This window comes from Pelodiscus sinensis, chromosome 20, assembly GCF_049634645.1.
Source record: "Pelodiscus sinensis isolate JC-2024 chromosome 20, ASM4963464v1, whole genome shotgun sequence".
Lineage (NCBI taxonomy): Eukaryota > Metazoa > Chordata > Testudines > Trionychidae > Pelodiscus > Pelodiscus sinensis.
Genome location: NC_134730.1, coordinates 8,439,645 through 8,453,119, shown reverse-complemented (window position 1 = coordinate 8,453,119; position 13,475 = coordinate 8,439,645). Strand labels below are relative to the sequence as shown.

Sequence of the window (13,475 nt, the reverse complement as noted above, 5' to 3'; positions counted from 1 at the left end):
CTGCCCCCCAGCACCCGCACTCTGCATGTTCTGGGGACACTTGGGCCATGCGGCTGCCTCCCTTCCTGCTGCTCCAGGGGCTGGAAAGGCTTGGGCCATGTGGCCTCTTCCCTCCCTGCTGCTCTAGGAAGGCTGGAGCACACGTGCTCTTCCCCTCCCCATGGTGGCGAGTGCGTATGCTTGGTGCACTGCTCCTTCTCCTCCGCTCCCCATGGTGGGGGTGGGGTCTCAGCAGAGGGGGCAGGGCTGTAGGTGGGACTGGGGGCCTGCCTCCCCCCAGTCCGAGCTTCACCAACGGCCTGCTTTCTCTGAAGAGGCTTACCTTGGTAGACGTTAAATTCATTCATGCTTCTGACAATTCCACAAAGCGCCTCAGTGCGTCTTTGGGCACCTGAACACCTTCATGAACGTGGCCTGAATGGTCTTGGCCAAGGTCACACATTGAGTCTGTGGCACAGGATGTGAAATCGCATCTCCAGCATCCCAGACTAGCCTTCAGCCCTCGTCCTCTCCTCCTGCTGATGACTCTGAGCTGTTCTGCCCTGGACCATGCCAAAACTGAATTCCTGATCTTCCTTTTTGTCTTCCCCCTTTCTCTGTCCTGGTGCAGAGCACCACCACCTTCCCTATCATTCAGACCAAACACTTTGCCCCTCTGTTTGCCGCCTCACTTTCTGTTGAACCACACATCAGCCATGTCATGTGCCACCTCTTCCTGCACAGCTTCTCCAGGATCTGGCCAAAACTCTCTTCCAAGCCCTGATCATCTTGCTTTTTTGATTACTGCAGTCTTTGCTATATATGTGAGTACAACATGCAGTGCAATGGGGCAAAAGCACAGCAATTCTGGAAATATTCCCTGTTCTTGTGTGTCAGGGGAGGGGTGAAGTTAGACATTAATTAAAAGTGTAGGGAAGGAGGGAAAGAGAAAAGGTGAAAATGAAAAAGGGAGACAATTCCTCTGACTTTGGAGCCTATCCCGGGAATGAACAGGGCTAGGTAACAAATAAGCTGTGCTTGAAAGATGGAGTTAATGACATTACTTAGTTGCCCTTGAAATGAGATTGTCTTTTATACACTGAAAAGCGAATCACATTGATGACATTCTACCAGGCACTGATGAGCTGGATGCTGATTAGAGGGGAGGAACCATGTAATGGTTTGATGCATTTCAAAGTGTCTTTAATGTTTTGATTAGCAGCTTAGATCCCAAGGAGGAGCCTCCTGTGAAGAGAAGCAGCTGTTCCCATACTTGGAATGCCATCTCTTGGCAGCATTGCTGGAGTTAGGGTCCTGGGAGCCATGACATGTCCCATATTGCACAAGACCTAGCTGCTATTTCTCTTCCAGGCTGATAAGAAGGATCAACAAGGAAACAACACTATATCAGGGTTTGAAATTCTGCTTCAAAAGCAGCTCAAGGGGAAACAAATGCAGAAAGAAATGGCAGAGTTTGTTCGAGAAAGGTAACTGGAAGCTTTCTGTTTAGTTTAGTGTTTCTTGTAATCACCATTTATTTACTTATGTCAATCAATCAAGCACATAGCCTGAACTGTGGAAGCTGTGCCTATTTTATGAAACATAAACATTTAATGTCATTACTATCCATCCAAGCTCTCCCATCTTGGCCAAACAATGTTCTCCCTCAGCACACCCATTAGCTTTAGACTTCCCATGTCTCTTTAAGGTTTGTGAGTCACTTAACTTGGTAGAATGAGGATAATGGATGGAATACAGTAATACCAGGATACAAAATGTATTGGAATGACAGATTATTTCACATGTAATGCCACTCTCTAGGAAGGGAGCAGCACCACATGTGAAAGAAAGCAGAGGCAAAGTGAAAATCTTGAATAAATCAAGCTACCTTAGAATTTCTATGGATAGAAGCTGCGTGTTTGAAATGTAGGGCATTTTAGGTGCTAAAGGAATACTCAGGGAAGATTGTTGCAAGAAGCTAAATGAAGTCTTTGTATTGGACTTCACTTCAGAGGATGCGGGAGAGATTCTCACACCTGAGCCGTTCTTTTTAGGTAACAGAACTTAGATACTGTCCCAGATTGAGATGCCAGTCAAGGGGATCTTGGAACAAATTGATAAATTAAATAGCAATGAGTCATCGGTGCCAGATGGTATTCACCCAAGAGTTGTGAGGGATCTTGCATGTGAAATTGCAGAACTACTAATTTTTACATGTAAATGATTGCTTAAAGCAGCCCCTGTACCATAGGTCTGGCGGACAGATAATGTAATGGCAATTTTTAAAAAGGGTTCCCAAAGTGATCCTGGCAATTATAGGTTAGTAACCCTAACTTCGGTATCAGGCAAATTGATTGAAACAGAATGATCAGACACTCAGGTAAATGGGATATGTTGGTAAAGAAGCAGTATGACTACTGCAAAAGGAAATCATGTCTCTCCAATCTAGTAGAATTCGTTGAGGTCAACAAGTACATAGACGATGCTCTAGTGCAGTGGTCCCCAACCATTTGGGGTTGCCGGGCGCCAGGGGGCGTGGCCGATCGCCCGCCGGGCGACTGGGGGGCGGGGCCCCCCCGAGCGGGGCCCCCCCCATAGCCACATTCCCGGTGCTGGCGCTGGTGCTCTCTTCCCCCCCTCCCCCAAGCGCCGTGCGCCCGTGGCCGGCGCTGGCGCTCTCCCCCCCGCTCCCCTAAGCGCCGCGCGCCCGGGGCTGGTGCTGGCGCTCTCTCCCCCCGCTCCCCCATGCGCCGCGGGGGGTCAATCCGCAGCGCCCCCGGGGCCGGCGCTCACCGTGCGCCCTGCGCCCGGGGCCGGCTCCGGCACCGCGCATGCGCCACGTGCCCGGGGCCAGGCCAGCCCTGAGCACTTGGCAGGCGCAGACAAATGCCCCCGCAGGCGCCATGGCGCCCACGGGCACCGTGTTGGGGACCACGGCTCTAGTGTATATAGTTACTTCTGACATCTACAAAACTTCTGACAAAGTCCCTCACGGAAAGCTCTTAAGCAAAGCAAGCTGTCATGGGACACGAAGGAAGGTCCTCTGGTGCATCAGTAACTAGTTAAAAGACAGGAATCAAGAGGTAGAAATAAATGGTCAGTTTTCACAATGGAGAAAGGTAAATAGTGTGGTCCACCAAGGATCTGTAGTGGGATGATTGCTGTTCAACATATTCATAAATTATCTGGAAAAGGGGGTGAGGAGTTGGGTGGCAACATTTACAGATAATACAAAATTACTCAAGAAATTTAAGTCCAAAGTTGAATGTAAAGACTTTCGAAGGGATTTTACTAAACTGGGTGACTGTGCCACAGAATGGGAGATGAGATTAAGTGTAATGCACATTGGAAAAATAATCCATATGTACAAAACAGTGGGGTTTAAATTAGCTGTTACCACTGAGAGAGAGAAAGATCTTGGAGTTGTCATGGATAGCACTTAATGTGCAACTACAGTCAAAACATCTAAAAGAATGTTAGTAACCATTTGCAAAGTGATAGATAATACAACAGAAAAATTCATAATACTCCCATGCTCTGGGTGTCCCTAAATTCCTGCCTGGCAGAAGCTGAGCCTGGACAAGAGAGGATGGGATCACAGTAATTGCTCTGTTTTGTTCACTTTCTCTAAAGTATCTGGCACTGGACACTGTCAGAAAAGAGAGTATTGGGCTATTCTGACCCACTATGGCCATTCTTATGGGTCAACAATATCTTTTATCAGTGAGTTCCATGGTTTAATTATAATAGGTAAAAGCAATACTCGTATGAGGGTCCAGTGGAAAATCTGATTTACTTTGTTGTGTGGTGGTTTTGTCCATCTTTACTATATTTTCATTGCTATCTGTTTTCTGTAGGATAAAGATTGAGGAAGAATATGCCAAGAACTTGTCCAAGCTGTCTCAGAACTCATTGGCTGCTCAAGAGGAAGGGTAAGGAGTTCCTTGCGTAAGAGGCATAATGGCTGTTATTTCAAAATAAGTTTGCTGTGTAGACATTCCCTCTGTTCATTGTTATTTTGAAAATATTGATTCTGCTTCTACTAGGCTTTTTGTCTTCTGGGCACTCTGCTGCTATTGCTCTCTTGACTGTCTGAAATTGGATGTCCCTTTCTAAAGCCTCTTTCATTGTGAGAAGTGGGACACTGTGCACTTTGGAGGTTTGCTTCAAGACAGACCTGAGGGCTGTGAAGCAGACACATAGCTAAATCATATTTGTACCCAGTGAGAGCTGGTGCTTAATGCTAGAGGGGCCAGGGTCTGTGATTGATTAAGCTGTCTTGGCTGGATGGTCCTGAGTGTGATGCAATGCAGGGATTGATAACAATGAATACTGCACAAATGGTTGTCTCATGAATTCTGGTGGGGGCTGTGCATGGGCACATCTCAGGGCACTGACCAGTGATGCATTGTGTTTTTCAGCACTCTTGGAGAGGCCTGGGCCCAGCTGAAGAAGAGTCTGGCTGATGAAGCAGAGGTTCATCTCAAATTTTCTTCTAAGGTAATCTGCAAGCTCCTCTACTCACACAGTACATTCTCCAGGAGTTTGGTAGTGGCCTTTGGAGGTGGTTATTAAGGAAAATATGAACATACGTAGGTGGCCCAACTGGCAAACATCTGGGAGCACTAAGGAAATTTGTCTAATCTGCGTGCTTGCTTATACTCTGCACACGTCGTTCTGAACTGTTACACCCCACTCTCGCCAGAGCTGAAATCAGATCCTAGGAGTCTTGCTCCTCAGCATTGGGCTGCTGTCTAGCAAATACAGTAGGAGCACTTCTAAATAGGCCTTTTTTTGCTCCTCTGTTAATTGATTCCCATGGCAATGTTACTTACCATGCTTCTGTTCTTTCCCAGTACAACTGATATAACTGTGTGTGGCTCTTAGTAATCTTTAGGAGTGACTATGGTCCCATTGCTTGATCAGCGTGGCTCTGGGCCCCTGTGCATACGCAGTTATGTCCCACAGGAAAAGTATAGTATGTCCTCTCAAGGGCATTTATACATAGGTGGTGGCTCTCAGAGCTAGACCATTTCCGAGGTCTGTCTAATAGAATACATTTTGCTCACTGTTGGCCTCTTGCATCGATTTCTAAGGTGTAAAAAGTGAGATGCTGTGGACTGGGCACAACGTGTGTGGACAATGCATATGGGTTCTTCTCTCTGCTCTGCCCCTTCCAATGCTTCCCAGCAACTCCCCTAATCCTAAACCCTGCCCACATGCCACTCTGAAATGTGCTGAGGAAGATACACACATAGTGCCACTTCCTCTTTTGTTTCATTAACAATAGTGTTGGTTTGTTTTTTTTTTTACTTAGTAGTTTTACTACCAGTTGTTAGCAGATTTGCCCACGACTTTAAGATGCACTCATTTATTACGGTTACTCTTTGTGGGAGAGGAAGATGGGGTTGGCAGTTCTAGCAGTGTGTTAGAGGGAAAAACCCCCAGTATTCCCAATTAATTATACTGTGAATGTGGTCAAGCTACACAGTGTATTTCGTTCCAAACCATAGGGCTGCATCCTTGCTAGAAATGAAAGCGTTAACCCAGTATATTAGAATTCAGCATTAGGCTGGAATGTTTGTGGGGTGAGAACCATGGGTCTCTTATATGTTAGGGTATGTCTACACTACAGAGTTAGTTCGAACTAACGGATGTTAGTTCGAACTAACTTTCATAGGCGCTACACTAGCGCTCCGCTAGTTCGAACTTAATTCGAACTAGCGGAGCGCTTAGTTCGAACTAGGAAAACCTAATTTTACGAGGATTAAGCCTAGTTCGAACTAGTCCGTTATTTTAATGGCTTCTTTGACTATTCCGAGTAAACTCCTTTCCATGGCTCCGTTGATGGATCCATGTAGTCTAGACACACCCCAAGTGTAGTTCCCTGTAAGCTGGTCAACTGCCTAGCTAGTGTTGCACAGCGGCTTAAGGCACCTGTGCAAGGAACGAAGGAGGGCTGCTCCACCCACTGCCTAGCCTCCAGCCTTGTGGCCAGGGGAGGGATGGCTTGAACCAGGCATCTCCCCCTACGCTCCTGCCCAAAGGCAACGTGACCTGGCCTCAGTCCCCCTGCTGCAGCTGAAAAGACCTGGCCCTTGTCCCCACCTGTTGCATTCCAGCCCCAGAGCTTCCGTGGTATCACAAAGTTGCCCAGGCGGCTCAGCCCCAGAGTTCCTCTATTGCAGCGGAGCTGCCTGGCCCTGCAGCGGCCTGTGTCCAGACACACTCCCCCTCAGCTACGGATTGTTCATAGACCACCTCTTTCCCACTGCAGCTAGTTCCCAGACCACCCCCCACAGTGCTGCAGCTGGGCAACCCAGACCCTTACTTGCTACCCGCATCCCCTCGTCCTGCCATGACCCAAGCGGCCCAGATCCCCAATCCTGCTGCAGTCAGAGTGGCCCGGCCCTGGAGCCCCCCTACCCACAGCCTAGTCTATAGCCCACACACACACCTCTGCACCCCTCCCCAGCCCCACCTCAGAGCCTGCACCCCCAGCCAGATCCCTTGCACTCTAATACTTTGTCTCAGCCCCGAGTGCTTCATCCCCAGGCCCACTTCAGAGTCTGCACCCCCAGACAAAGCCCTCACACTCCTGCAGCCCAAGTCTCTGCCCCAGGCCTGAGACCCCTCCTACACTCAGAACCAGTTGGCCCGACCCTCACCACATGAATTTTATTATGTGCACCAGTATAAATGTGATACGGCACACAGTACCTTCCTGTTGCAAATCACCTCTGTGTTGGTGGACTTAATAAAATTCATTTTTCTCAGGGGTGGAAAAATTAGAGGGAGCCCTGTTTAAAGGTGCTTTATTTTGGTTGCAAAGTCAAGCCTATCAAAGTTAGCAAATGCCAGAATTAGTCTGCCCATGTTAACTTAATGTGAGTTAGCATTGACCCCACGGCCCAAGCAGACAGTGCTCAGAGAACAATCCAGCTGTTCAGGGTTTCTTTGTCTCTTCATCACTCAATGTGCGGACCCCCTGTGAAACTCTACAAGTGAGGCATTAAGAATATCCCCAGGAGCTATTCTGTTATGCTTATCTCTGAACTATAAGACCAGTTCCACACTATGGGAGAAGGTTGCTGTAAGGTACACAATTCCAGCTACATAAATAACGTAACTGGCATCAATGTTCTTTAAACTGAGCTTCAGCACCATCTTCACAGTGGGAGGTTGACAGGAGAAATGTTCCCGTTGACTTCCCTTACTCCTTGCGAGAAGTAGGAGTACTGGCATCTATGGGAGTGTCCTCAGCATTTGATTTGGCAGGTCTTTACTAGATCTACTAAATCAAACGCCGCAAGATAGATCGCTGGAACATTGATCCACTCTTCGCATAAGTGGAGATGTGGCCTAAGCCAAACAAATATTAATCAATGTAGCTTAGCAACACCTGTGAGTGGCAGGGAGGGAAACTGAGGCTAGTGTTCCCTGTAAGATGAGCATATGGGTGGCTCTTCAGGAGAGATTCAGGTGCTGCCTACCTGAGTAGGAGAGCACCCGCAGCCACCCATGTGTTTGTATTGGTGGTGTTCATCCACACTTTCTTGGTGCACATAATAATATTTATTTTGCCAATGGATGGAAAAAAATGAGAGGGAACACTGACTGAGGCATGAGACAATAAGACCAAAATAAGATTTTGAGTGCCTAAGTAATCTGACTCCCAGCCTGCAACACCTAAGGCCACATTATCAGAGAGCTCAGCATCCTACCTTAGATCCAGGTTCTGTAAAAAGCTAATCATTAACGCTCCAAAACCCCTGCAGTGAAGAGGGGCCATCTATGCAGAGAGTGATACTGATAGTCTCAGTGATAGCAGCAGGCTTCAGAGTCACAGGCCAAGGTGTGACCAGCTTGTGTGCAGGGAGTACCAGGGGGCCAAGGCGCCACCTGCCTCTTTCCCAGCCCTCTCATGAGCTGTGCAACACTGCAGGCCATTTATTCCGTGGCCACTTCCCTCCTCCTTTGTTAAGCAGCTTGTAATTTCCCAGTGCAAAGGGAAGGAGGCAGAACCATAGTCAGGGCGCCACATTTCAAGAAAGGGTACAGAGAAGAGCGACAAGAATGATTAAAGGTCTAGAGAACATGACCTATGAAGCCAGGCTCCATGAACTGGGCTAGTTTAGTTTGGAAAAAAGAAGATTAAAGGGGGACATGATAGCGGTTTTCAAATATCTAAAAGGGTGTCACAAGGAGGAAGGAGAAAATGTGTTCCTCTTGGTTTCTGAGGACAGGACAAGGAGTAATGGGCTTAAAGTGCAGCAGGGGAGGTTTAGATTGGACTTTAGGAAAAAATTCCTAACTGTCAGGGTGGTCAAATATTGGAATAAATTGCCAAGGGAGGTGGTAGAATCTCCCTCTCTGGAGATATTTAAGAACAGATTAGATAGACATCTGTCAGGGATGGTGTAGACAGAGCTTGGTCCTGCCTTGAGGGCGGGGGGCTGGACTCGATGACCTCTCGAGGTCCCTTCCATTCCTATGATTCTATGATTGCCCTCCCTCCTGCTCACTGTAGTCCAGGGTCACCTGCAGAGTAGGCTGCACTGACAGACTGTGGTCTCCAGCTCACTGGAGAATGCAGGGTGTGACTGAGGGCTGAGTTGTGCCTGAGAGAGGCAGCTTCCTGCCACCTTCGAGCTGGGGCAGGACAGTCTTGTGTTTAGGTTTAGGTTTTATTCCTGGTCTTGCCTCTGGGTCACATGGGATTAGTCGCACTCTAGCTCTGGGTCTGAGTTCCCATCAGAAAATGGAGATAACAGCAGCACTGCCCCTGCAGGGCATGGGCAGGAGGAATTCATTACCTGTGCATAAGGCCTAGTGAAGGTGACTGAACAAGCATCTCCATAGGAGATTAAAGGGTTCAGGCTTCTCTGAGAGATGGCAGGAAGGTCCAAAGAATCTCATGGCCTTTGAGAAATTCCTCCTACAATCCCTTACCTGGTGGGTCAGGGCAGAGGCAGCTTTGCTCGGAGCTTTCTTTGGGGACGGAACATTTCCCCAGACCATTTTGCCTTTATGCTACTAAAATTTCATCTTTGGCTAAGTATGTGTACTAAATTCTTGTCCATTCTTGCAAGCCATACTGGAGAAACCGGTAACTGCTCCGGGCTGTTAGCACTTCTCAGTGCCCCTCTCTGTTGCTATTCCCAGCTTCAGAGTGAAGTGGAGAAACCACTGCTCAACTTCAGAGAGAACTTTAAGAAGGACATGAAGAAATACGACCACCACATCGCAGATTTACGAAAGCAGCTGGCTAGTCGCTATGCAGCAGTAGAAAAGGTAAGAGTAGAGAAGGAAGCAAAGTGAATTTTGATGGGACCCAAGAAAAAAACAACTCCTAGAAAACTTATTTTCAGCTGCTAAGTCCACAGGAGAGGGTTCTGCCAGAGGCTGTGTGCACTTGGCTGTTCTAGACTCCTAAAGGCTTGTTCTGTTCTGGTGATTCATAGGAAACCAGGGAGGCAGTGTCAGGTCTGGAGATATTGTCACATTGAATTGTATCTCTAACTCTATCCTTCCCACTCTCTAGGTTAATAGATCACTAAGGCATTAGGTGAAAATAACCATTTTCATGCATGCTCACCAGTCACATTAGCCACTCGGGGCCTGGCAGGGTTGTCAGTGTAACATGATGATCTTAGATCATCAACAAAGCCTCTGCCAGTTGTACACACATGCACACAGACACATCTCTGTTGTGCTTTGTTTATTCAAGGCCCGGAAAGCCCTGTCAGAGAGACAGAAGGACCTGGAAATGAAAACCCAGCAGCTGGAGATAAAGCTCAGCAACAAGACAGAAGAGGAAATCAAGAAAGCTAGGCGGAAGTCCACGCAGGCTGGTAAGTAGGTTTGTATCTGGTAAGCTGCTCTAGGGAAGTCAGCGAGGGGTGTGCTACCATAGAAAAGGTGGGGAGCAAAGTGGCCAGAATGAGAGGTGAGGCTGCTGGGATGGGAAAGAGAAGGGTGTTACTGGTTAGGTAATAAGGAAGCAGCAGCAACATTTTCGTGTATGGGGGAAGGAAAAGGGAGGAGGAAAAAGTAACCACCAGATTTTGGACCTGGGAGATGAAGGATGGTGCTGGTTGAAAAGGGAGACGTGGTGAAGATTTGGGAAGGAAGAGAGGGAGCTTGCTTTTGGTCATGATAAGCCCAACAGGTGACAAGATGTCCCAAAGGTGATATCAGCGAGACAGGCCAAAGTAGGAGATTGAAACTGGGCTCGTTTAGTTTGGAAAAAAGAAGATTAAGGGGGGACATGATAGCGGTTTTCAAATATCTAAAAGGGTGTCACAAGGAGGAAGGAGAAAATTTGTTCCTCTTGGTTTCTGAGGACAGGACAAGGAGACAAGGCTTAAAGTGCAGCAAGGGAGGTTTAGATTGGACATTAGGAAAAAATTCCTAACTGTCAGGGTGGTCAAATATTGGAATAAATTGCCAAGGGAGGTGGTGGAATCTCCCTCTCTGGAGATATTTAAGAACAGGTTAGATAGACATCTGTCAGGGATGGTGTAGGTGGAGCTTGGTCCTGCCTTGAGGGCGGGGGCTGGACTCGATGACCTCTCGAGGTCCCTTCCAGTCCTATGATTCTATGATATTTCTCTTTCTATCCAGCGTTGGAAAGAGAAATTGTAGAGGCAGCAGCATAGAGCTAATTCCTCAGCTCCTTGGGTTCAGGTGAGACAGGAAGTCAAGGTAGGGGCAAAGGGCACAGCTTTGGAAAACCCCATTGACGGGGGGGAGGATCCACCAGAAGTGAAATGGGAGAAATGGTCAGGCAGATGGGAGGAAAACCAGGAGAGCATGTTATTTTGAAAGACAATTTGGCCTGTGATTTCTCTCTGTCTTAGTCAGTGGTATAGCTGGCAGCAAAAGTCATAGTTAAAGTTGGCTATTTCTTTCCACTATAAAACTCTTATAACTTCATCAAACTTTAACTATTCAGGGTAAAATTCCCAATGCCTGGTGTCTGCCTGACACTGAAGTTTTTTGCAAAGTTCCAACAAAATTGGTCCAGCAGTTTCAAAGAATGGGATGTGGGGAAAATCCATTGTTTTGCTAGGGATTAAACATGTTTTGCTGCTCCAAGAAGCTCAAATGCTGATGTACTTTGGTCCCAATCCCACTGATGACCCATCTTTAGGTCATTGGTGAAGCTTGTGGGTTTCTGGCAGGCTGTTGGGGTCTGAGCTCTAGAACAAGATGCTGAGCATTCCAAGGCTGATGGAGTAAGCTCCTCCAGTCGGATTTTGAATGGGACCCAGTCTGGTGGTCGGTCTCTGAGCATGCCTGCCAGACAGAGCAGGACACACAGGATTTTTCCGCAGGTATTTTTGTCCAGCCTGTGGATTGCAGTGGCGTTTAGGCAAGAGATAGGCAGAAGAATGCATCCCCCAGTGCAGACATTTGAGCAGCTAGGGAATTGTTACAGCAAAAAGTTAGATGCCAAGTGAATTTAAGTACCCACAGGGTTCAGTGGCAGCCAAATAGGGATTTTTAGACTCAGTAGGGGTTTTGGGGAACATTGCAACTCAAGTACCTTAAGTTATGTCTACACTACAAAGTTAATTCGAAATAACAGCAGTTATTTCGAATTAACTTTACTAGCATCTACACAGCCAAACCGCTATTTCAAAATAAATTTGAAATAGTGAAGCCCTTATTTTGAATTTGGTAAACCTCATTCTACGAGGAGTAACACCAAATTTGAAATAGCTATTTCGAATTAAGTGCTGTATAGACACTTAATTCGAAATAGGGAGCCTCCAGCCCTTCCTAGGGAGCCCTGGTAGCAGAACCAGGAAAACTTACTCTCCTCTCCTCCAGCCCCAGAGCCATTAAAGGGGTAGACCCTGGCCACAGTGCCTGTGCCAGCTCCAAGCCTGCCAGCCCAGAGCCAGCAGTCACTGCCCCAACCCAGAGGCCTCAAAACACGAGCCAGCAAACCACTAGCAGCCAACCCTCTACCGCTCCCCAGGAGCAGTCTGCCAGCTCCCAGGAGCCTAATAGGGGCTAGAGAAGGCAGCCGCCTTCCTGGTCCAGGGTGGAGATCATGGACCTTATTCAGGTTTGGGGGGGATGCCCCCAACGTCCATGATTTCCGCACTAGATGGAGGAATGTGGCCGTCTAAGGCAGGATAGCTGCCAGCCTGGCCACCAAAGGCCACATACAAACCCAGGAGCAGGTTTGCGTGAAAGTCAAGTTGGTCCGGCGAGACCCTGAGCTTCCCCTCCCCCTTCTTCCCCTTGCATCCCCCTTCCAGCTCCCTCCTCCCAGGTTTCCCCCAGCCCTCTTCCACTCTCTCTCTTCCCCCATCCCACTCCTTTTCCCAGTCTCCCCAGAGGTCTGTTCCCCCCCAGTTTTGTTCAATAAACCCAGTTTCTATTTTTGAACATACATGTTTTATTTTATTTGACATCAGGAAGGGGGGGTTGGGGAGGGGTAAGTGGAAGGACGTAAGGGAGGAATGGGGCACGAGCCCCTGGTGGGGAGGACCGGGGAGGCTGTGAGGGCTCCTCAGGGTGAACGCTCTCCCTCAGGGCCTCCTGGAGCCTGATAGCCCCCTCATGGAGCCCCCGGATGGCAGCCTGCAGCAAGTGCAGCCGGGCTGATGGCAACGACCCCATGGGACGCACCGGTGTGCCCAGGGGCAGCTCTGGCTTCATGTGGCTGAGTGCTGTGGTGTCCCAAGTGCGGGCACTCAGGCCACTCCAAGACAGGACTGCTTTGCTTGTCCCTCATCAAGGTAGACAAGCAAGCAGGGAACCCTGAGAACTGTCTGTCCGGGGTGGGGGTAGGGTTCCTTGAAGCACGGAGTTCGGTTAGCCTCAGGCAGTAGTCCCACACACTAAGTCCTAACCTGACGCCCTGCTGGCACTGGTTCCGGCCAGCCTTAACTTCGGTTCAGGGTCCACTCAGTGTGGACGCACTATTTCTAAATAGCAAAATGCTATTTTGAAATAGTTTTTGTGTCTAGATGCATTATTTCGAATTAGCTTAATTCGAATTAACTATTTCAAATTAAGTTAACTCGAAATAGCACTGCAATGTAAACATACCCTTTGTGTTTTTGAGTATCTGGACCTTATTCTTCACAGTTACCAGTCTTTAAGAAACTATGACAGTATTGGTTGATTCTGTCCACTAAGTGGCAGGAGAGAGCCTTGGGACATCACCAAAAGAGTGTTTGTTTTTCTTTAAATTGTGATGATTTATTTTGGCCAGTCCATAAATCATGGTGCTCATGGTCGTGGTGGAATTGATAAGGAGCCCAGAGGGACAGCAGGAACTGTCCACAGGCAGTCTTGAAAGGAATGTGGCTGCATCTCCCAAAACTTCCATAAGTCACTGACTGTTGTACTCAAAATAGCTTGCAGAAGAGCAGGTACAATCTGCTCCAATATCTGCGTGAAACTCTGGGACACTGTCATGGTGTCTGGGAACTGCTTGGCCAGAGGAGGTGCATAGAGAAAGCCTTCCCCCA

General features: G+C 48.1%; 1 protein-coding gene across 12 annotated transcripts in view; it reads left to right on the top strand.

Moving 5' to 3' along the window:
• GAS7 (growth arrest specific 7) overlaps positions 1-13,475 on the top strand; it is a 239,840-nt gene that overhangs the window by 127,243 nt on the left and 99,122 nt on the right. For all 12 annotated transcript variants that reach the window (XM_075903569.1, XM_075903566.1, XM_075903567.1 and 9 more), the window contains 5 exons: positions 1,351-1,466; positions 3,837-3,911; positions 4,401-4,479; positions 9,145-9,273; positions 9,710-9,833. In XM_075903569.1, the coding sequence (XP_075759684.1) occupies positions 1,351-1,466; positions 3,837-3,911; positions 4,401-4,479; positions 9,145-9,273; positions 9,710-9,833 (523 nt within the window). The remainder of the gene's footprint in view (positions 1-1,350; positions 1,467-3,836; positions 3,912-4,400; positions 4,480-9,144; positions 9,274-9,709; positions 9,834-13,475) is intronic.